Source organism: Cebus imitator, unplaced genomic scaffold (assembly GCF_001604975.1).
Source record: "Cebus imitator isolate Cc_AM_T3 unplaced genomic scaffold, Cebus_imitator-1.0 Scaffold13, whole genome shotgun sequence".
NCBI classification, from domain to species: Eukaryota; Metazoa; Chordata; class Mammalia; order Primates; family Cebidae; genus Cebus; species Cebus imitator.
Genome location: NW_016107328.1, coordinates 11003359 through 11028207, shown reverse-complemented (window position 1 = coordinate 11028207; position 24849 = coordinate 11003359). Strand labels below are relative to the sequence as shown.

Here is a 24849-nt window from a genome sequence, read left to right as displayed (position 1 = left end):
AGAAAGAAAGAGAGAGAGAGAAAGGAAAGGAAGGAAAAGAAAGCAAGAAAGAAAAAAGAAAAAAAGAGAAAGGAAGGAAAAGAAAGAAAAAAGAAATACAGAAAAGAAAAAAGGAGAAAGGAAGCAAGAGAGGGAGGGAAAGAAAAGGAAAAAAGGAAAGAAAAGGGGAGGGAGGGAGGGAAAGAAGAAAGGAAGGAAGGAAAGAAAGAAAAAGAAACCGACAAAGAGAAAGAAAAGAAAAAGGAAGACAGAAAGAAAAGAAGAAAAAAGAAAGGAAGAAAGAAAGAAAGGAACCTCCGTGCTGGACTGTTCCCCCGCCTCCGCATTGAAAAACATTCAAGTACCTGCCATGCCTCAAGCTATGTCCAGTAGAAAGTCATCCTATCATCCTACCTCCCCAGCTAGAAGAACATGTCCCTTCTACTTTATCACTGTCGTTCAGGTCCTTGTCACGTCCTCCTCTGACAGTTGTAGAAGTCTTTTCATCTCAAACATTCATCCTTGAGTTGCACCTTCTACCAACTCCATATGAACAACTAATAATTCTAGATGAATCAAAGGACTTCTCTATAATACTGAGGTATGGAGAATCTAAGCACATACAGAGCCTAGGATCCTTGAAAGACTTGATATTTTTTATTGTGCTAAAACATACATACATAAAATGTACCATTTTAACCATTGTTTAGTGTACACTTCCGTGGCATTAAGTACATTTGCATTGTTGTGCAACCACCACCTTCCATCTGCAGAACTTTTTCATCCTCCAGCTGAAACTGCACACACTGAACAATAATTCCCCCATGTACCCTTCCTCACAGTCCCTGGTAACCTCTACTGTACTTGTTGTCTGTGAATTTGACTACTGTAGGTACCGCCAGCAGGTGGAATTGTACCATACTTGTCCTTTTGTGTCTGGCTTTTTTCATTTAGCCTAATGGAAACTTCAGGTGATGTTAGTGATCAGTGATTCATGGTAGCTCCAATCTGTGAGACTGAGTGATTTTCTCCAGCTGTACTCTTGGTATGTAGAAATCAGAGAGATGAACTGTTCCATGTGTGCTTGGCCTTCACTAGACAGGTGATAATGGGGCAAGTGAATCAGCAAGGAAGAAAGTTGGAGGAGTCAGAGGTTGTGGCTAGAGTGGGATGTGAAAAGTTATCTGGAGAGCAGGAAGTTCATGTGATGACAAGATGTCCAGGTGTAGTCTTTGTTGTGGGAATTGAGGACTGAAGAAGTGTAGAAGAGAAGGTCAGTGATGAGGAGAAGGGCAGAGAACTGAGTCTGAGTGAATATGCATCACATTTTCAAATAGTAGTGCTCTGGGCAACCCATGCATATCACAGTTATCATACTATTCACTTGGTCTTCCTTCGGTACCTTGTTGTTATTTGACGTGAGTTATTTACTGTTTAATCATACTTTCTCAGATACTTTATATGGCAGAGTTCTCATATGTTCAATAAACACTCAATATTTTATGCCAGATTGACATTGAACCTCTATGCTGCTAGATGCTAGTTAGGGTCTGGTGTCTACCATATTTCTATCTGGCACATCAGAGGGCCCACTTCTCTGGGAATTCCCAGGGTTGGGCCCCCAGTGGATATGTCAGACTACATGAATATGAACTACATAAATAGTATTGCCCTTAGACCCAGGTAAGAAGGGCTCCTTCCCTTGGCCAGCCACTTTAAAAGCCTTATATTTCACCAGAATGCACAAGAAAATAATAAATGTATTTACAAATACATGAGGCTCTGGTACTCAATGCTGACATAACACAACCTGATACCCTAGACATTTGCTGTCAAGATTAACACTGTTTAGGCCCGAGGGAAGCCCTTATGAACTGCATCCAAAGGCTTTGAAGGTGTGCAGATTGTGCTTCTGTTTCTGAGTTTAGGGAGGATTTGAATAAAGGAAGCAGTTAGGGAAGAGAAAAGATGAATTCATTAATTTGTCAAATTCTTCCCTCGCATTAGTGTAATAAATACTTGCATTAAAAGGGGTATCATTTTCAGTGGTCGGAGGGTCTATATACTTGCCCTTCATATTCCAATGTGTTGCAACACTTGTTTATGGAGTCTAAAAAAATTTGCAATATTAAACAATTCATATTACTTTTTTTTTCTTTTGGATACGGAGTCTCACTCTGTCACCCAGATTGGTGGGCAGTGGTGGGATCTTGGTTCACTGCAACCTCCGCCCCCTAGGTTCAAGAGATACTCCTGCTTCAGCCTCCTGAGTAGCTGGGATTACAGGTGCTTGCCACCACACCTGGCCAATTTTTGTATTTTTAGTGGAGACAAGGTTTTAACATCTTGGCCAGACTGGTCTTGAACTCCTGACCTTGTGATCCACCACCTTGGCCTCCTAAAGTGCTGGAATTACAGGCATGAGTCACTGCACCCAGCCCGTACTACTTTTAAATTGGTAGGCATGTAGGTATAAAGGAAACATGCATGAAGTATGATATCCATTGTTTACATTAGCAACTAAATGAACAATTAACTTCAGAATTGTGAATTGTTTTATTTTATGAGTCATAGAATTAAATTTTTAAAAATAAAAATATTTGGCCGGGCATGGTGGCTCAAGCCTGTAATCCCAGCACTTTGGGAGGCCGAGGCGGGTGGATCATGAGGTCAAGAGATCAAGACCATCCTGTTCAACATGGTGAAACCCCGTCTCTACTAAAAATACTAAAAATTAGCTGGGCATGGTGGTGCGTGCCTGTAATCCCAGCTACTCAGGAGGCTGAGGCAGGAGAATTGCCTGAACCCGGGAGGCGGAGGTTGCGGTGAGCTGAGATCGCGCCATTGCACTCCAGCCTGGGTAACATGAGTGAAACTCCGTCTCAAAAAAAATAAATAAATAAAAATAAAAATAAAAATATTTAGCTTTATTTAAACAATTTGGATTTAAAATGTTAAGACTCAAAATTATAATTTGTCTTTTAATTTTAATAGATAATTTAAATATTTTAAAAGAAAAATAACCTAAAATATTTTTTAAATAATTTTTATTTTTGCATTATTTGATTTCCATTTTTATGAGAATATATTAAATTGTGTATACTTTCAAAACAATTATATTGGTTTAATCCTTTAAGTAACTGCTGTCATTGGAACATAAATTATTAGATGATATAACAACATAGTGATTTTATCACAATGAAAACAGGAAAAACAAATTTTATGGGTATTTCTCATCTGAACATCTTTAGCCCAGAAATGGAATAGCTGGATATAGCTGGGTGCTCTCTTTTGCATCATCTGACAGCTGGATACAGGGACTCCAATAGAGAACACTGAGGCCCTGGAGGATGGTGGAACCATTGATTTTTTTTTTTTTTGGTTATGGGGAATAGAACAATCCTCCTACCCCGATCCCCGCATAGAGATGTGACATGAGCAAGCAATACAATTTTGTTATATTGTGCCACTGTAAGTCAGCATTGTTTGCTACAGCAATTAATCTCCTTCTAACAGAGCAAGTTGTACCTCACGTCCTGTGATTTTCTCAGCTGATTGTTTTGGCTAATATAGATTATATATCCATACGTAGAAAAAATAGACTGTATATACAGTTAAAAACCTGGATAAACACCTGTGAGGGTGTACCAGGACTATTAGGATTCTCTGTGCTAGGATATTAGGTCAGTTATCCCGATGGATATCTGTCACATTCAGAAATCAGTGGAAGATGACAGACCTTGGGGGAGCAAAATGTAATGAAACATGTCAAATATTCACTTGGCAGATGAGGAAATTGGGGGTGATGAAAGTAGGTCAGGAAGACACAACATAATAAACTGTCCTTGTTAAGTCCATTTCCTACTGATACAATCATATTATGTTGCTGATATACTATCCTTTTTAACCTACTTTTAACTTTTTTTAACTTTTTAAAATTTACTATCACTGCTAGTCCAAGGCAGATGTCTTCCTGACCTACTTCCTTTTTTAAAGGGAGTGTATTAGTCCATTCTCACACTGCTATAAATGAAGCACACAGCCAGGCATAGTGGCTCATGTTTATAATTCCAGCAATTTGAGAGGCCAAGACAGGAAGATTGCTTGAGCCCGAGAATTCAAGGCCAGCCTGGGCAACAGAGAGATAACCTGTCTCTACCAAAAAANAAAAAAAAAAAAAAAAAGAAGGAAAGAAAGAAAGAAAAGAAAAAGAAATAAAATAAAGCACTCATTCTCTCAGATGCTGGAAACGTACACAGCTTCCAACTCTCAGCTGAGTTTTTCTCTAGATTTTTCCCTCACCCAGGTCATGCCCCCTCTGGAAGCTGCCCACACCCAGCGACTGGTCACTGTAGGTGTTTAAAGACCAACATCCTTTCCTCAATTCAAGACAGCTCAGCTCCAGAGCTCCCTGAGGGACAGGATCACCTAATCATTTGTTGTGACTGCATCACAGTCCAACTTCACCCTCTGCCCTGTTCCACTTCTCTCACTCCACTGTAGATAACAATCCTAAGAGTCCTCCTAATAAATTTGTTGTGTGCAAATGTCTGTATCTCAAAGTCCATTTTCTAGGATACCTAACCTAAAACCATTTCAACTATGTTCACCAATATCACTTGACTTTGAACTTTATTTGTGGTATGATTTTTAGATGTATTCCTCTTTTCCCATATGCTTTTTGCTTTTCATGTCTTAAAAATGCTATTCCTCTTCCAAAGGCATAAAGATATTCTTCTATATTTTTTTCTAATACTTTCACTTTTTTTTTTTTTGCCTTTTAATCCACATGGTACTCATTTGTAAGAATGGTGTGAGGCAAAGAATTTAACTTTATGCCTCATTTGGATAGTTATTTGTTCAGCACCACTTATAATGTCCATGTTTTTCTGACTGATTTGAAATGCCTCTTCTACCTGACCTTAGGTGATCCACCCACCTTGGCCTCCCAAAGTCCTGGGATTACAGGCATGAGCCACCGCACCCAGCCTTCCCATCGTATTTCTATTGGACAGCGTCTGAGTGTTTAACATTGCTGCCTTAAATATATTATAAAATATTATACAGTCATTAATATCATTAAATATCATATTTTCATATAATATGTAATTAATAGAAATGATAGTTGTAGAAGAGGCATTTCAATATCCAATACCCAACTACAGTTGACTGCTTCACAGTGAACATTTGACTCAAGCCAAACCTGGAATTTTTTAAATTCTACAAATAGGAAATAGCTGCAGGAACTCTTTAATGGTAGAGGGAGAGAAGTCTGGTGTTGCTTGGTGCTTGAATTCTAGTTATTTCTGAGATACATCTCTGCCCATTCCCACTTTACAGTTTCTATACTTCCTTGAGCTTATAAGCAAAAATATTCCATGGTTTGGGATGTAAGCTTGCTCAATGTGAGCATCCATTTTATAGCTAAAAGAGGCCAAATACACAAAGTATATCCTACTGGGCTTGGACTGCAAGGCGACATTGTATACAGAGTTGAGTTGGATGAGGGCCAAGTGCCAACCAAGATAATTTGTGACAGCTAGTCACCACCTAAGAAATTTGTGCTCTGAAACTGTTTGCTTCTTGAGTTTCATATGTCTCTTTGATTTCCTTTTCCTATAGTTTCCCATTGAAGTGTTATTTTTAGGAAATTCAGAACAGTCTCAATCGAGCCAAAGGAAAAAGATTTTCCACCCTGGGCTAGATTAGCTAAGGGTGTCAGAGGTTAAGAGAAGCCAGGAATAGTGAAGGCAGAGTGGAACTGGGGCAGATAGAGAAGCACTGCGGAGGGAAGTCTGGGACAACTGAAATCCCTGAGCTCTTCTCATTCAGGATCTTGTTTCCTATATCTTAATGGGCACTCTGCCAAGGCAGGAAGCCATATCCATATGCAAGCACAAGTCAAAAGCAGAAAAACAGCCCCGATGGTTGCAGGGGGGAAGGTCGAGCGGTGTCTCAGCCACCAATCCCCCAGCATTGTTTGTGCAGAGCCAAGGCCTTTCACTTGCTCAGATGTTAAGCAAAGTCTGGGGCACGTCTTTTCTGGAAACATGATGAGAGGCTAAGGCTGGTACATGCTCCTTGCCCAGGCCGAGCAGACTAGACAGTCCTTTTAGAGTTAGGTGAGACACTACAGAGAGGTGAGATGTATAGTGCTGAGGGAGGCTGTGTCTCGTGGGAGCACCTGAACACCATGAGAAATGATGAAGTCTGGAATCTGAACAAGGGGAACAACTATGGTTTAACATTCTGAAAATGCCAACAACATGTCTAATCAATACCCATACCTACAGCTGTTATCTTTTGCATTCTTTGCTGCTCAGCTTCCCGATATTTGGTGTCACTTGCTGTTGGGTGTAAGTGCATCTAATGATTTGGGATATGATGGAAACTTTCACATTTAAAGTGTTTTCTCTAGCCAAATATTTAACAATATGTCTTTAAATGAGACGCAGTACAGCATTGTGGTTAGGAGTATCCACCCCACCCCTGGATCATTGTGAGCTGGCTGAGATGTGACACTTGCTGAGGATGGCAGGAAATGACGTGTGCTGCAAGCGGAGCCTCCTTCAGGAAGGAAGAAGATGGGGATAACGCAGAGAATAGCACCCCTTTCCTAAAACTCAGGGGAAGAGTTTCTATGTCAGCACTCAAATTTTCTAAGGCCAATAAGTCACAGGGGAGCAAAATCCTTTCCTCTTGGGTGCCAGATTCTCACTGAAACTGCTTTTGTCTGTCTGCCTAACTCCGTCGGATTCCTCCCAGCGGCTACACACCCTGAGGATCCTACATTCCAGCTGCTGTCTTTGCCCCAAGTTCTAGGCCTAGGCCTGTTCCCTTGCTAATCCCCAGTTCCTGTAGCCCAGATTTAGGCTACCAGTACCCCACCCTCAGCAATTGGCCCTAAGGTCACTGAGTATCTTGGAAAATATCCAAAGAGGTTTTTATTTTATTTTATTTTATTTAGGACCAAGCCTTGCACTGTTGCCCCGGCTGGAGTGCAGTGGTGCGACCTCGGCTCACTACAACCTCTGCCTCCTGGGTTCAAGCAATTCTCCTGCCTCAGCTTCCCGAGTAGCTGGGATTACAGGTGCATGCCACCACGCCCAGCTAATTTTTTGTATTTTTAGTAGAGATAGGGTTTCACTATGTTGGCCAGACTGGTCTCAAACTCCTGACCTTGTGATCCACCCGCCTCAGCCTCCCAAAGTGCTGGAATTACAGGTGTGAGCCACCACACCTGGCCCAAAGAGGTTTTTCAAATGTTCAGCTTTCAAATATTTGACACAATCAGGAAGACGATGGCCTTCATTAAGCCAATCACAGTGTGGCAAACTTGAAAAGTTTACAAAATAGAATAGCTCAAAAGATTCCAAACACAAATAATATGAGGATTCCATCTATATTAAGGAACACTCTTTTGAATGTGCTATTTTGTTGTCTAAGAAAAAAAGATGCCTTATAGAAGATTCCAGTGAAATAAAAATGGCTATATTTGAATGTATGGAAGTAGAGGAACTTAGCCTTGTGAGCAGGTTTGCTCAAGAACCCTATGCCACCGATACCAATACCAGCGTGATGCCCCAGATGTGGCAGCTGGAGCCAACTCCTTGCAGCCCATACACGGCTTGGTTTCTTCTGCCTACAGCCAACACCGTCTGATATGCATAAAGGCCCTCACCCCAGGCCTGCCCCTTGCATCACTGCTTACAACCATAATCTCTTACATCTGGCATGAGTGCCTGGCCCACATGTGTGAATCCTTGCTCTCACACCCAAGGTTTGTTTGCTGTACAGAGAGCAGCCCGGCACACTTGCCTTTCATATTCCGTGCTCCTAGTTTTCTGTTTGTTCAGCCCAAAGAAGATATCCAGGATCAGCATCATCAATACCCTGCGTGCTCTGTCTCCCACCCTTGCATCACCTTTTCCTTGCTTTCCCCGCCTCCATCTTACTGTTATTCTTTGCCAAGCTTTCCAGTGGACCCAACGATGTATAAGGCACAGGTCATAGGTCCCAGTAGTAAACATATATGGTTGCTTCCCTAATATGATTCCCTCCCTTGGCCTATTCATGGTCTTGGATTTTTCCTTGTGGGGGATTTGCCACATCCTCCACCATGGGAAGCAGTAGGGAATGGCGGTTAAGAGTGCAGGTTCTGGAGTCAGGCTACCTAGCTCTAATCTACGGCTTAGCAGGTGTGTGAACTTTGGGAAGCTATTTAATTTCTCTGTGCCTCATTGTCCTCATCTGTAAAATAAAGTTAACAAAACCTATCCCAGAGGATTCTTGTGAGGGATTCTAATCCTAATTACTAAAAGTGCTTTAGATTAGCTATGTTCTTCCCCACTGGGTGAGATGAGAGGGATGGACCCCAGCTCTAGGTAGGGGTAGTGAGTTACTTAAGCCAATTACCATAGCCCATCCCCAGCCTCAGTAATTGGTTCAGAAGGGAGCCCAGGATTCAGTTCATGCTAATGAGCCATGAGGAGATTTGCTATGGCTTATGAAAAGAAAAGCTTCCTCTACTTTCAGAAGGACCATTCTCTTTCCCTGATTTGTTAGACAAATGGGGAAACGTGAACTCCAAGTATTAAATGATATTCAGGAATTATTAATGTTGTTAGGAGTGATAATGGTATTGTAGTTTTGTAAAAAGCAAAGGTTCTTATTAGAAACACATACTAAAGTATTTATGAGTGAATAATACAAAACCTGCAATGGGCTTTAAAATATCCCATGCCCAACCCCTCAAAAAAAATGTCATGGAGAAACAAGATTGATAAAATGTTAATGTTGACACTGGATGATGAGTATATGAGGATTCCTTATACTATTTGCTCTACATTTGTCTACTTGAGAATTTCCATAATAAAGGCCTTTTAAAAGTCCACTTGCTATTGAAGAAAAGAACACTTTTGTCACCAGATGCCCTTTGGATGCCTTAAAAATGGAGCCAATAAGCATGACTTCTTTGGTCAATCATTTGAAAGATTAGGCACATCTCTCTGCCTCTTCATGGTGACCGTCAGCCCCTGAGGAAAGAAGCAGGTCACCTGGGCCACAGCAAAGGAGAGCAGAGAGGCCAGAAGTGGGAGAAGCTATGAATTTAGGGCAAGGGATTATCATGGCTTGGTTTTCCAGATGAAGTCCTACATCTGGCCTAATCTGTGGTGGAGCTCAGCATCTCTGTAATTGAAGCCACTCTTCTATTTTAGATAATAAAATGTTAGCACTGAAAGAAAATTGACAAACTGCTCAACTGGACCACCTTATTTTGCCCCTAGATGTGATATTCTAAGAAGGTATGGCTGTCTGGGTGGGGTGAAATGCTACTGTCTAAACTAGCAGGCTGGTTTCCCTGCTTTGTTCCATTTCTTTCCCTTGATGCCCTGAGAAAATATATAAGGCAATAAGATGAATACAGTCTTTATTTTCTCTAAAAATTTAAAGGTAAAATGAACTCTACAAAAAACAAACCATCTGCATGATTGAAATGGGAAGGTTCAAGTGAGAGAAAAGAATAGCCAGGATATTTGTCTGTCGGTCCAGACTCCAGGGTGGTAGCACATATTTTTAAAAGGAAAGAGGTCAGTCAAGAGTTGGAGTGTACAGCCCGTGGAAATATGCAGTGATGATGGTCGTCTTGCCTCAGCTGAGCAGCTGGTGCTGATGAGGCAATTGACCCCATTTCTCAGGCTCTTTTGTCACCTCCATGCCTAGCCTGGGATCTGCCCAGTCCTGCTGCCCCCAGAGGGTTGCTAACTCTCCAGCTCTTAAAGAAGAATGCTCTGTAGGTGTGCACATCTCATGCCATGAGCCAACCTCACAAGAGTGTGGGGTGGGCAAACATTCCCAGAAGGATGAAGAGGATCAGAGCAGGCAGGAGTTGCAGCACCAGCCGGCCAAGAGGACAATCCTTTAGGGTTGGCCTTCTCCTTGATCCCCATTCATTATGGAGCAGATTGGGCCTGATAAAGCTGCAGCTCTTCCACCAGTTACTCCCACTGGATTCCTAGAAGCTCACAGCTGACATTCCATAGGCGCTCAGCTGTCTTGTTATTTCGGGCCCTTGGAGACACCCAGGTCCTCTTGCAGTCACTGGAGGACAGAGAAAGGGGGTAAATTCCAGGAATGAGAATTAGCAGTCTGGAAATCTTTATGGTCCCTTTCTCAGAATGTTTCTAAATGTATAAAATCCAATGTATGCTAGACTCAAAGAAACTAATTATATAAAATGCATTCTAAAAATATTTTTAAAACAAATTTGTGTTATAGTAATATGCAGGTTTGTTTATTAATGTCTTCCATAACAAGATCTAGTACCAGGTCTAATAATCAAAGGATTTTGAAGTTAGTGGTGAGCGGAAGTGACATTCTAGGATATCTGCAACAACTGCAATGTGATATGAAAATATTTATAATCCTGTTGGTGACAAAGTCACAGGTTTCACTACTACTACTGCAGTTCAGTGCCTACATTCATAATTGAAGAATATGCCAAATCTAAGTTGGAGATTAAATTAAAGATGAAGTTATTTTCCCCATCCAAGTTCACAGACCCCTTGAATTCTATTGGTAGACCCACTTGCATACCATGAACCCCAGACCACACCCTCCATATTTGCTTTGGAATGAGCAGGAGGCCTTAGGACTACAGGGATAGGGAATGGGAGGAGAACACAGTTCTCATCACGGTTTTCTTCTTAATGTTCCTTTTTTCTAATTAAAAAAGTCCTGTATGACCTTTGGAAAATGAAATACTGATAAAAGAAGAAAACCTTATCATGGCGTTGCGCAGTGGCTCATGCCTGTGATCCCAGCACTTTGGGAGGCTGAGGCGGGGGGATCACCTGAGGTCAGGAGTTTGAAACCAGCCTGGCCAACATGGCAAAAACCCATCTCTACTAAAAATACAAACAAACAAATAGACAGGCATGGTGGCAGGCAGCTGTAATCCCAGCTACTTGGGAGGCTAAGGCAGGACATATGGCTTGAACCCGGGAGGCAAAGGTTGCAGTGAGCAGAGATCGTGCCACTGTACTCCAGCCTGGGCAACAAGATCAAAATTCCATTTCCAAAAAAAAAAAAAAAGAAAGAAAGAAAGAAAAGCAAAGCCTATCATTTAGTTGCTTTCTGTACAGTCTTTCTTGCTTTGTTTCTATATAAATAGAGATATAATCTCTTTTTCTCTCTTATATAAAACTGGGATCATACTGTATCTAGTTTGAGGAGAATATGACTTTTTTTTTTTAGATAGGATCTCACTTTGTCACCCAGGCTGGAGTGCAGTGGCATTTTCATGGCTCACTGCAGTCTTGGCCTCCCAGGTTTAAGCTATCCTCCCACCTCAGCCTGCTGAGTAGCTGGGACTACAGGCATGCACCACAATGCTGGGCTAACTTTTTTTTTTTTTTTTTTAGTAGAGATGGTTGTAGAGATGGAGGTTTCACTTTGTTGCCCAGGCTGGTCTAGAATTCCTGAGCTCAAGCCATCCTCCTGCCTTGGCCTCCCAAAGTGCTGAGATAACAGGCATAAGTCACCACACCCAGCCTTATTTTTATTTATTTATTTTTTTGAGATGGAGTCTTGCTCTGTTGCCCAGGCCCAGGCTGGAGTGCAGTGGCGCAATCTCGGCTCACTGCAGCCTCTGCCTCCCAGGTTCAAGTGATTTTCCTGCCTCAGCCTCCTGAGTGGCTGGGATTACAGGCTCCCACCACCATGCCCAGCTAATTTTTTGTATTTTTAGTAGAGATGGGGTTTCACCATGCTGGCCAGGCTGGTCTCTAACTCTTAACCTTAAGTGATCCACCTGCCTCAGCCTCCCAAAATGCTGGGATTACAGGCATGAGCTACCGTACCTGGCAAAATTTTTAAATAATAATAAAAAAACCCTAGAATAAAAAGATAAAAATCCTCCTTCACACTCTGCTTGGCTCTCCCTAAAACTCCCTGGAAGTAACCACTACTGTCCAGTGGTTGGGTATCTCCCCAGACTGTTCTCTATGTATAAATAACCATATAGTTTTATATTCCAGTTTTTCTTTACAACATTATATCACCAACATTTTTCTATTAATTACATATTATATGAACATATGATATCTAATGACTGTATAATATTTTATCACATATTTAAGACAGCAATGTTAAACACTCAGACTCTAGCATAGCAACTGTCCAGTAGAAATATGATGGAGGCTGGGTGCAGTGGCTCACACCTGTAATCCCACTACTTTGGGAGGCCGAGGCAGGTGGATCAATTGAGGTCAGGAGTTCAAGACCAGCTTGGCCAACATGGAGAAACCCCATTTCAACTAAAAATACAAAAATTAGCCAGGCACGGTAGCGGGTGCCTGTAATCCCAGCCACTCGGGAGACTGAGGCAGGAGAATTGCTTGAACTCAGGAGGCAGAGGTTGTGCATTGCCCTCCAGCCTGGGTGACAAGAGTGAACTTTGGGCTAATTCATTCTCTCCACGGCATAACCAACAGCAACAGTCTTCTTTAAAAGCTTTCAGAAAGCTGCAAAGTTTACATGGAAAAGTGGCACATGGGTATAAAATAGAGCAAGAAAAGCAACTCTTTCCAACACATAAGTTTGTGCTGTAAACTTCCTTAACAAAGCAACAGCATGCTGTTGGGCAGGCCCAACCCAAACCTGGACTGCATCATCAGGCACAAACTCAGCTGCTCAGGATGCACAGCCCAGCAAGTCCTGCTCCTCCCATGCGCACACGACCAGGTGGTGGAGAGAACCCACTCTGCCTTCACATACCTGAAGTACTTGCCACTCAGGGGCTCCAGGCCCTCAGCCAGGGCGCAGTGCAGGCTGGTCTGTGCCCCTTCTCGCGCCGTCTTAACAAAGGGGGAGAAGAGCCGCCAGAGCAGGCAAAGCAGGGAGGAGTGCCGGACCAGCTCAGAGCGGACGACGCCTGGGTGCACTGCATAGGTGGTGACCCCTGTGCCTAGGACAAAGAGGGCACAGTGAGACCAGGGACATACTCTGAGCCCAGGAAAACGCTTATCTCCTGCAGCAAAATACGCAAGTGAGAAGGAGGGACTCAGGAAACGTCACCCCAGGATTCAGCAGGTACCACTCCTGGCCAGGTGCAATTTGAACAGGAATGAATTGATCTCTTTCAGAAAGATCTATAGCCTTCTCAGGCTTCTATGTTCCAAAAGGAATGCCTGGTTCAATGTCCTTCTATTTCAATGTCATTGTTATACTGTGGCTTTAGTACTACTGATAAAAATGGCAACATGTAGAGAGTAGTATCAATTATTGACAGTGGTATCTTTACCATTTCTACAGTAGGAGTTTAAGGATAGCAATCTGATGGGAAGGTGGTGGGTAGGACCTTATTTTGAGCTGCATTTGCCTGGCAAGCACATTTTATGAGGTATAGATTGAAGGATAGTGATGCAGATTATGGGGGATTAACACACCCCCTAAGATATCCCTGGTGCCATCACTATTTTTCAGTACCTATTATGTGCAAGGGCTGTGTAACATGTTTTAAATGTATTATCTCATTTAATTCTTAAAGAGGCTTGTGAAGTAGAATATTATGATGCCCATTAACAGCTAAGGAAACTAAGTCACAGAAGGTTTAAGTAAATTGCCTAAGGTTATACCTGGCAAGCTGCAGGCCCAAGGTCTGAACTCTAATGTAAAGTTAAGAACATGGAATCTAGACCTGGACTGCCTGCATTTAAATCCTGGCTTAGCTAGGAACCTTCCTTGGGCAAATTTCTTAATCTACCAGTGCCTGTCTTTTCATCTGTAGAGTGGAGGAAAATGACAGCACCCACCTCACAGGAATGTTGCAAGTATTAAATGAATTAAGATGTGTAGTGCATGGCACACATAAACCTCTCAATTATTGTCATAATTTTTTTTTATGATGACCGTCTTCTACTACCTTGGCAATGTTCCCAAACTCTGATTTATCCACTGTAACAAAGGGTCCCCTAGATCCACAGATGTCAGAGCCACCAGCTCACCCAGTGCTCCAGGGGAGCACAGAATCATTAAGGAATATGAACCGGACTGACCTGACTTTACAGCTGAGAAGATGAAGTCAGGGGAGGTTAAAGGGACTCATCCACATCCACATGGGGCTAGCATGTGGTAGAGCAAGAACTTGGGCCCAGGGGTCTGAAATCCAGCCCTAACTCCCTAAGTCCAGGCAGTGGCAGCTCTGTAGCTCAGATTACAGTGTGGACCTCAGCAAACGACACCCAGATGGAAGCACCCTAGGCTTTAAAGCCAAGCACCTACATTCCAGTTCTGACGCCCCCACCTGTTCTCTTTAGCAGGCCATTTCCTTGGACCTCAGTTCTTCTCTATAAACTAGTAGTAATAATACCTGTTACAAAAGGCCTCTGCTGCCAGATCACCTGAGGTCAGGAGTTTGAGACCAACCTGGACAACATAGTGAAAGCCCATCTCTACTAAAATTAGCCAGGTGTGGTGTCATGTGCCAGTAATCCAAGCTACTCAGGAGGCTGAGGCAGGAGAATCGCTTGAACCCAAGAGGCAGAGGTTGCAGTGAGCCAAGATCGCACGACTGCATTCCAGCCTGGGCGACAAGAGTGAAACTGAGTCTCAAACAAAACAAAACAAACAAACAAAAAGCCTCTGCCTGTTGCAAAAAGCTATTGCGAAAATCAAATGAGATAAAAGGTAAGATGTGACATAAACGTAAGGTAACTTCATAAGGTTCTTAACCCCTATTTGATTTTAAGCTTTCTATGGGCAAGGACTCTGTTTTTATTCCATTTATAATTCTCCTTAGTGCACGGAGCTATTACTGACACATGCATGTGTGACAGCCTGACTTCACAAGTTTCTGTGGACCTCTAATCTGGTCTGAGGACTGTTTTTGCTATTTTAATCCTGTCCCTTTCTCCAGACTTACCTTGGAGTCTCTTGGCCAGCTCACGAGTAAAAAGCACATTGGCCAGCTTGCTGTGGCAATAGGCAAAACCCCTGCTGTAGCGCTTCTCACTCTGGAGGTCATGGAAGCGAATCTTGCCAACGTGATGAGCTACCGAGGACACGTTCACCACCCGTGCAGGGGAAGACACCTTTAGCCGCTCCAGGAGCAGGTAGGTGAGGAGGAAGTGGCCTGTGAGGAGAGCCAGCAGGGGAGATTGAAGGTGGAATGGCAGCCCAGGCTCAGCGTGTGGGAGCTGAGAAGACTTCGGTGTCAGCTCACTTTCTTCTGGGTGTGAACCAATTTTGATGCCATGAGTAACTCTAACGGTCAGTTTGGTCTGAGTTTGTGGACTCCTCAAAGCAAGAGCCAGAGCTAGACTACAAGTAAGGCAATCATACTTATCAATATTACTTTGTACCTCTGCCCTTGACCCACCTGCTGGCTTTTAACTCCCCCTCTGGCCATGATAGCGTAACTAGGGACCCAGGTACACTTGTGTATAGACAGAAGGATGGAACAGTCAGGGAAAATAACATTAGCTTAGGATCAGAAAATGTGTTCCATGCTCTCCTCCCTAAAGTCTCCACCTTGAACTCCGCACCCCAGCCTGCCTCATACCTCAAGTTCTCAAGGATGGCCTACCTCCATGGACCAGCCAATGGCTTTGTTGGCCCTCAGGTAGATGTGATCCCTTCAGTCAAGCCCAGATCCCTGCATGTCCCCAGGCCTGGCCCTGCCTGGCAAGCCTTGCACTGCCACTTCCCATCCAAGAATGACATTCCTCTACGGGGTATTTCCTGAAATGTGGGGACTCTTAATGGTATGGGTAGGAGGATCTCACTTTTTTAGACTGATCAGGAGAAGGACAGTGAACAACACGTCAACGTGTCTAGGCTATTGGAATTCCTAGGCTCTATGAGGGCACCGGGACATTCTCCACATTTACACAGGGTCATCTTCCTAAAGAAAAGAAAGCAGATGTGCCTCATTTTTCAGTCACCCAAAGATACTTACCCAGGTGGTTGACTCCCAGGTGGGTTTCAAAGCCATCAGCTGTCTTGGAATATGGACACATCATCACTCCCGCATTGTTGATCAGAACATGGAGCTGCTTTTCCTCTATAGGGCACAACCAATGAGATCCTGTGGTTAGTGAGGAGTCCCTTGGCTGCCTGTCACACTCCTGCATAATTGCCCCTTGCCTTGGTTCATTAGTTGTCTTTATTGGGGTAAAATTTTATTGGAGTCACTTGCTCTGCCCCTTCCTTCTAAGACAAGGTGTTGCCTCAGCAGTCAATAACTATCCTCCATTTGCACCTATCTCAGTGACATCCAATATGCATTGCCATTGGGTTTGTAATGAGTAATTTTAGTTACTCATATCTTCCTGGACATTGTTCCTTAATGTGTACTAACTACCAACTCTGGGCCAGGTGCACTCTGCTGGGCACTAGGAATCCAGTGGTAACACAAGCCAGACATGGTTCCAGGATGTCCCTCATGGATTTCATAGTCCTTGGAAGAAACTGGTCATTTTTCCAAGATCCAGAAGAACATGTCAGCAGCACAACTTCATCTCATGCCTATGGCCACAGAAGGTGGATTCTCAGGATGAAAGAAGAGAGTGGCATTGTGGCCACATCTTGATGCCAAGGTGCAAGCCCAGACAGGGAGCTGACACCTCCAACATTCTCACTGCTGATGCGAAAAGAAGATAAGGATCCTGCCCAGTCTGTCTACTCACCATCCTCTTGCCAATTCCCTGTTCTGCTGGTTCCTATGGCAGAACCTGTCTAGTGGGATAAATGATGGTTCTGATGTAAGGGCTGTAGATGGTCCAGAGTGGAGCAGCCACTCCCATACCTGGTTTCCTGCTTTTCTAACTACCCATCAGGACCTCACCTGCCAGAAAGCCCTCAGCAAAGGCTCGGATAGATTTGGTGTCGGATAGATCCAATTTCCGCACCAGCACCTGGGAGTTCTTTGTATCTGCTCGGATTTCACTGGCAGCAGACTCCCCCTTCAGTACATCTCTGCAGGCAATATAGACTCGGGCTCCTGGGTCCAAGACAAAAAGAGAGCAGTATGTTCAGATCCTAGGTACAAAAGAGGTACAGTAAGTGAGCTTGGGACTGGTGGACAAAGCATTCATTCTCTCAGCCACCCCTAAACGGCGGAGTGGCCTGTTGCCACTTTGGGCTTTTCACAGTAGTACTCTGCAGTCTTCTTGCTGTCAGTTTAACCCCAGGCTGGGAATCCTGGTTTTACATTCTGATATCTAATGTCGCTTAGTATCTCCTTTTAGAATAATTGAGTTGGCTACACACAGACATCATTGTTTTCCTCATTTTATTCAATAGAGAGGGAGTAGGGAAGAAGCAGTTTATTGAAGGCCACAGTGTAAGCTAGTGTCACAGTTGGACTTGAATCCCAGGTTCCTTGAATTTCTTTTTTTTTTTTTTTGGAGACGGAGTTTCACTCTTGTTACCCAGGCTGGAGTGCAATGGCGCGCGATCTCGGCTCACCGCAACCTCCGCCTCCTGGGTTCAAGCAATTCTCCTGCCTCAGCCTCCTGAGCAGCTGGGACTACAGGCACGCGCCACCATGCCCAGCTAATTTTTTGTAGTTTTAGTAGAGACGGGGTTTCACCATGTTGACCAGGATGGTCTCGATCTCTTGACCTCGTGATCCACCCGCCTCGGCCTCCCAAAGTGCTGGGATTACAGGCTTGAGCCACCGCGCCCGGCGGTTCCTTGAATTTCTAGTCAGAGCCCCCAAGCAGAGGAAGAAACACAAAGCAATATGGACAGAGGCGCAGTAGAAAGAAGGGTGGGAGGCATGGCCCTTTGGAGGCTAAAGGGGAAACACTTACCTCTGCGAGCGAGCTCTCTGGCTGTCTCCTTGCCGATGCCCGTGTTGGCACCAGTGATCACCACTACCTTCCCAGGAAGCTGCACATTTGTTCTACACACTCCACCAGCAAAGAACTTCCTATCGGCAAGGGAAACAAGAGCATCACCCACCATCCTTCACAAGCGCACACTAAGATACATTTAAAAAAAAAAAAAAAGATATACAGCCTCAAAGAGGGATATCTTTAAGTTGCAGTCAGGAGACTCGTAAAAGCTAATCTTCATGGGACAACATTTTTCCATGGGGCAAGGTAGTCACCTGCTCACCTGTGTAGGTGGGAAGGTCATGTGCCCAGAAGCCACAAATAATCATATTGGCAAACAGAGTAAATGCTCTTGAGTCAGGGCCAATGGAGACCTTCCTTGTTAGATAATAAATACATCTGGCTCTTATTTCTAGAGGTTCCAGAGAAAAGCTTTCCCCTCTAACCCACATTCAAAACATAGGTATGATAAACATTGGTGGAGTCAATATTCCGTAACTATCATCATGAGTAACAGATGAACAGCACTTTGGGGGCTGGCATACACAGGTACTGATCTTAGGCTGCCTCTCCAGTGTTAGGGCGTGGGGCATTTCAGAGACTTTCTGCCATCGTATTAGAGATTTCATTCTGGCCAGACAGAGAGAAAACCTCCCTTTTCCAGACCTCTATGCAGAAGCACTCTTTGACATGAAGTTGACTTCACAGGGACCAAAACAGAACACAGAGGGTCAGAGCTAATACTTCATGCACATCATCTGACTGTTAGTTACTAGGCTAGGCACTTTCCATAGGTAATTTATTTTAATCCTCCTCAACTTCTCCAGTATTATTTCCACATTACAGTAGAGAAAACTGAGGCTCAAGGAGGTTCAAGTCACATAGTAGTGGCAGAAGTGGGACTTTAACCCAGGTCTCTATGGAGAACCTAGAATAACACTGTCCTTGGTAGGTCCATTTAACCTCCTTTATCGTCAGAAATTTTTTAGGCTGAGCCCAGTGGCTCATGCCTGTAATCCCAACATCTTGGGAGGCCAACATGGGAGGATCGCTTGAGCCCAGGAGTTTGAGCCAGCCTGGGCAACACAGTGAGACCCCCATCTCCACAAAAAAATTTAAAAATTAGCTGGGTGTGGTGGCACACGCCTGTATTCCCAGCTACTCAGGAGGCTGAGGCAGAAGGGTTGCTTGAGCCCAAGCATTCAAGGCTGCACTGAGCTATGACCACACTAATGCACTCCAGCCTGGAGTGACAGAGCAAAAATAAAAAAAGAAGAAATTTTAAAAGTCTCCACTCAGAACACACATTTATTTGACACCCTAGAAATCTCACAGTGAAAGAGCCATTCCAAGACATTAATTGAGGGTAGTCTCAGAGGAAAGAGAGTTTCTTTCTTTCCCAAACTACCTGATACTTAATAGCATGACAAGCCAGCAGGACCACCTTGAATAGGGACAGAGTCTCTGAGTTCTTCAGAGACACCCAAAGGAGTAACATGAAAAAGCAAGGACTCCCACCTAAGGTGTCTGTTGAACTACTTGACAGAGTCATCCATGCAACCTTCTTCGGGCAACAGACCTCTCCCCAGAGCTCAAGAACCCAGCCCCACCTCTACCGAGCCGCAGATGCTTCCTTCTGGTTTTCCACCACGGTATTCACAATACCCTCTTCCTTCATGCTTTTCCTGCCCAGACTTTCTCTCTGTCAGCCTCCTTCCCTTTCTCTTCTTTCGGCAGCTGACAACCGGCTTCCAGTGCAGGTCTTCGTAAACGATTGTTTGAGTTGCTGAAATAAAACAAACCTGATGGATGGAGCTACCACGTACAGGAACGAGAAGAAAGAGGTGAGCAGTCCCAAGGCAACCAGCATGTTTCCAACTTCTGTAGCTGCTGTTGCTTTTGCTGCTGCTCCAGCTTCAACCCCAGCTCTGGCTCAGGATCCTGGTCCGGCTCCAGCTCTTGGCTGCTTCTGCTGCTTCTCAGCTCCTCTCTGTCCTGGGTGCTCAGCAACAGCCTGACTCTGAGCAGAGCCCTATTTAAATCCGAGAGCTGTCAGAGCACAGCCTGCTGGGAGATGTAGTTCTGGCAGGGAGGGGACGGAGGCAAGGTTAGAAGCTTACTTAGGCTTACTGGCGAAGAGAATGTGGGGAAACTAAAGCAAGTGCTCCCTAAATCCACCATTCTCAATTATTCCTCTTCTCTAGGAAATGTGTTCTCCAAACCACTGCCACCTCTACTGCAAGAGGGAATATATAGAATATTTCTAACTTTAGCCACAAAACCCATAATGCTTAAAATACGAGTGGATTAAAATAGGATGGGAAGGAAACTCCCGGAAGAATGGAGACAGAAGTCAGAAGGGCGGTTAGCCTTAGGGAGGAGGGGGTGGTGACTGGGAGAGAGATGACTAAAGCCCCTGGAGGGTTGAGAGTGTTCTGCTCTTTCATCCAGGGGCCTTACACAGGTGTGCTCACTTTGTGAAAATCTGCTGAGTCATATGCTTTCTATTTGTTCACTTTTCTGCATTTTATTTTCTACTTCAATGAAGTTAACACACACACGTATATTACAAGAAAAGGGTATAGTGTTTAAGTGCATGGACTCTAGCACTGAATCTATTTAAAAGCTCCATGGCCCTGGGCAAGTTCCTAAACTGCTCTGTTAACTCAGTTTTCTCACTTGTACAATGGGCGTCATTATATATATATATAAAATCATATATAATATATAATCATATATTATATATGATATACTATAATATGTATAATATATAATATAATCATATATAAAATAAAATCATATATAATCATATATATTTGTATATATACAAATACATATAATATATTTTACATCTATATAATATATATGATTATACATATCTCTATCCCCACTTGTTTTAAGTATTTAATTATTACATTGGTGGAAAACAGAAACTAGCATATGCTAAACAGTGTATAAGAATCAGCTGTTATGATTAGCTGTTTTGATTCCTATCCTTTGATTCCTAGCTGTTATGATTAGCTGTTTTGATTTTTCCATTGAATGCTATCGAAGATGTGGGGAAATACAAGAAAATGCTTGTAGAGAGCCCAAGATGGGGTATCACTTGAGGCCAGGAGTTCAAGACCCAGCCTAGGCAACATAGTAAGACCCTGTCTCTACAAAAAATTAGCTGGGTGTGGTGGTATGCACCTGTAATCCTAGCTACTTGGGAGGCTGAGTAGGGGGATTACCAGAGCTCAGAGGTCAAGGTTGAAGTGAGCTAGGATTGTGCCTGGATGTGTGTGATTTGGGAGGAGGGTAAGCGGGGTCCATTGCCCTTCCTTGCTCTGTGTTCCTGTCTTGGACAGGAGAACAGGCAAGGAGCTGGGCAGAATCCCAGGAATAATTTCCCAGTTCTCTTCCTTCCCGTGAAGCCAGAGGAGGCTCCAGGAATACCCATGCATGAAAGAAGACTCCTGTGGCAGGCAGGTGTTCATGTCCTTATTTGTCAATTCATCCATCCTCTCAACACACATTGAGTGTTTCTCTGCACTAGGAATTGTGCCAAGTACTAGGAAGACTAGTAATTGGGGAAGCCCATGAACCTGACCAACAGAACAAGGAGTGATCAGATTCTTCCCAGCAGATAGTCCTTGCCTCAAATCTAAGATCTTTGCATTTATGAAGATGGTACTCACCTTATCTTAAGCTTGTCCAGGAAGCAGAGAGTCCTTAAGAACAGCATGTAGTCCTCTGAAGAGAAGATATTAGAAGGACTATAAGGCATCTAGAATTATGAAAATACACAAACACTTTGCTGAAATCAAATGTTAAATATTATAATCCAAAGACCACTATCATGTCATTGATAAGTTGTTCCAAAATGTTAAACCATACTACTAAATACAGGTAGGTGAATAGAGAGACAAATCAATAGAACAGAATGGAAAGGCAAGAAATAGACCCAAATACACATAGGGATTTACATATGATAAAAATGTCATTTCAAATCAGTGGAAGTACAGATGAATTAATTAACAAAGTATTGTAGCACCTAGGTATTCAGCTGGGAAAAAGCAAACTTGATTCTTCCAAAATTCTAATAGCTCAAAGATACAAACATGGAAAATGAAACCACTAAAGTATTCAGAAGAACCACTGGACAAATTTTAAAATAATTTTAGAGTGGTAAGACCTTTCTAGTAAGACAGGAAGCTGAAAACTAAAAGTTAAAAAATAAGCATGACAAAAACCATCATATACAAAGCAAGATAAATGAGAAACTGGGGGAAATATTCACAACAGGCTTTGAAGACAAGAAACCAATTGATTTACTAGATAAAGAACTCTTACAAATCAATAAGAAAAAGAATAACAACCCAATCGAAATAGCGGTTTACAAAAAAGGAAATACGAGTGGCTCTTCACCCTCACTCATGGAGAGATGCAAACTAAAGTTACACTGGGAGCTACTTTTCACTTATCAGGTTGCCAAAGGTCAAAAAGATTATAGTATTATCCACTGGCAAGGATGTGAAGAAATAATGCTGACGCATTTCTAGTGGGAGAGTCCATTGTTACGGCCTCCGTAGAGAGAAGTATGGTAATATCTAGTAAAGATGTACATGCACTCATTCACCCAAACATTCCACTTCTGTGTATTTATAAGGTTACCATTGTAGCTTTGTATATAATAGCAAAAGTTTGGAAACCTAAATGTCCATCAATAGTAAAGCCATGTAATAGTTAGTATACAGCTGTATAAAAAGAATAAATAAGAAAGAGAATAAATAAATAATTAAGCAAATAAACATTAAATTTTGGTTGGGCACTGTGGCTTACATCTGTAATCCTTGCACTTTGGGAGATGGAGGTAGGAGAATCACCTGAGACCAGAAGTTCAAGACCAGCCCAAGCAACATAGTGAGATCCCCAACTCTACAAAAAAGAAAACTAAAAATTAGCTGGCCTGGTGGCACTCACCTGTGGTCCCAGCTACTTGGGAGGCTGAGACAGGAGGATCACTTGAGCCCAGGACGGTGAGGCTGCAGTGGGCCATGATCATGCTACTACACTCCAGCCTGGGCAACAGGGCAAGACCCTGTCTCTAAAAAAAAAAAGAAAAGAAAAAATAAATAAAGTTTTCAGCAAAAAGATCCCGATAACCTACAGGTCACAATTCACAGGCTTCCAAATGAACTGCCTGGAAAAGGTCTTAAGATTGATGGCTTACATCTTGTCTCCGAGTAAAGAATCTTATCATGAGCCACTCAATATCTATCTTGAGTTCCTCAAACTATGTATTGATTAATTATCAGTTTACTGATTAAAACTGACATTGAAAAGGACACTTCTGTTTCTAAATTACAAAGTTCTGCTGATTTGTTTTTACTAACTGTCTAGTGCAGAAAACATTTTAGCCTATACACTGTCATCCATAGGCAATGATTGTAACCTCTGTTGTGTACCCTCCAATGGAAAAGGATAACTCTGATATGAGGAGTCCTCCTTCCTTCTCCTAAACTGTCTTATAAAAGCATTCCAACTTGTAACAGATGTTGGAACACGCCTAACTGTTGGTGTGTCTTACTGGATAAATTCTCATATTTGGCTTCCAGTAAACTTTTATCAATTTGTCTCTGCCCCAAGGGCCTTAATTTCTGTCGAAAACCCTATCAGTTTGCAACAACTCACATGTTTATTCATTGCAGTATCACCAATAAAGCTATTTCTCAAACTGGTATTGAGACATTCTTAAACATGCTTTGTCACATAAGCAAAGCCATAATCATCACACACTTCATCATTGTAATCAACATCAAAAAACCCAGAGACCTATCTGATACTTGCTTTTCAGGGTTTTTAAATCTGAGACAGACATAGATATAAGTCACAGAGATAAAGAGATGAAAACACTAGAGGAACCAGTGCAGAAATGGGCCTGAAATTCAGCAATGACAAAGCACTCATCACTTGCAACACCTTTGAGAAAGATTCGCTTCTAGCCTCACCACGAGTGAATCACAGGTCAGGTTCCCAGGTCAGCCATCCTCCCAGGGCTGACACTGAGGCAGGGATGTGTGGAAATCACATGCTATGAAGCAGAGCTGGAAAGCTGCTTGCTGATTTGCCCTTTGATCATTATTCGTCTAACAGTTCATACTGTACTGGTCTCCTGGTTATTCCTGTCCTGGATACCCTACTAAGAATGGAGCCTCTTACAAACTAGAGCCAGAGGGTGAACTGTAAACGCCCTTTCTCTTCTTCCCTTCCTCTTTCTCCCCTCCACTATTCTTCAAATCACCAGATGAGCCAAGTTTTGGAAGCCAGATGAGACAAGTGGAAGAAGATCATGGATTCCACCTTTCCACTGCAAACCCTGCTCTACTTCCCTAAGGAGCCTATACAGCACCAGAGCGTTATTTCCATTTCCAGCCACGAAGAACTTGCTGCCTCTTCCCATGCCCCTACCCTAAACAGCAAACCAAAACGGAAGCACATGTTTTGTATTTGTTTTAACCAATAATAATGACTTATTGTTCCTTTTTCTTTATTTTAAAAGCTAAAATAAACACACCGTCTTTCTCAAAGAAAATAATTTTGCTGCTAGTATGTGACTTCCATTGACTTTTCCCCCTATGGATCAACAGCCCTTACCCTTAACTCACAGCAGGCACTATTGACCTTAAAAAAACAAACAAACAAACAAACAAAAAAACAGAGACAGGGTCTCACTATGTTGCCCAGGCTGGTCTTGAGCTCTTGGGCTCAAGGTGATCCTCCCACCTTGGTCTCCCAAAGTGCTGGGATTACAAGCATGAGCCACCACACCACCCTATTGACATTTTGAGCAGGATAATTATTTCCTGTGAGGGGCTGTTCTGTGCAAAGGAGGATGTTTAGCAGCGTCCCTGGTCTCTACCCACTAAGATGCCTGGAGCACTACTGTCCCCTTGTGACAACCAAAAATGTCTCCAGGCATTGCCAACTGTCCACTATGGGGCAAAATCACTCCCATTTGGGAATCACTGCCCTCCAGAATGTAGGC

At 43.1% G+C, this 24849-nt stretch overlaps 1 protein-coding gene across 2 annotated transcripts; it reads right to left on the bottom strand.

Annotated features, from left to right (window-relative positions):
* Positions 1 to 9392: 9392 nt before the first annotated feature.
* RDH12 (retinol dehydrogenase 12) lies at positions 9393 to 24613 on the bottom strand. Of its 2 annotated transcripts, XM_017500924.1 has the most exons (9): positions 24537 to 24613; positions 21500 to 21588; positions 19622 to 19901; positions 17796 to 17914; positions 16826 to 16981; positions 15938 to 16042; positions 14903 to 15112; positions 12757 to 12946; positions 9393 to 10080 (listed from the first exon to the last, which is right to left on the bottom strand). In XM_017500924.1, the coding sequence occupies exons 3-9, from the start codon at positions 19687 to 19689 to the stop codon at positions 9978 to 9980; spliced, it is 951 nt and encodes a 316-aa protein (XP_017356413.1). In that variant the 5' UTR covers positions 19690 to 19901; positions 21500 to 21588; positions 24537 to 24613; the 3' UTR covers positions 9393 to 9977. The 2 variants fall into 2 exon arrangements, with proteins under 2 accessions (XP_017356413.1, XP_017356424.1); XM_017500935.2 differs by lacking the exons at positions 21500 to 21588; positions 24537 to 24613 and having other exon boundaries at positions 19646 to 19859.
* Positions 24614 to 24849: the final 236 nt, after the last annotated feature.

Coding starts and splice junctions, on each gene's coding strand:
- RDH12 (XM_017500924.1), bottom strand. CDS start 19,689: ATGCTGGTTGCCTTGGGACTGCTCACCTCTTTCTTCTCGTTCCTGTAC. Junction 16,982..17,795: donor CAGAGAGCTCGCTCGCAGAG/GTAAGTGTTTCC, acceptor TCTTGGACCCAG/GAGCCCGAGTCTATATTGCC. Junction 12,947..14,902: donor GCTGGCCAAGAGACTCCAAG/GTAAGTCTGGAG, acceptor TCTTTGTCCTAG/GCACAGGGGTCACCACCTAT.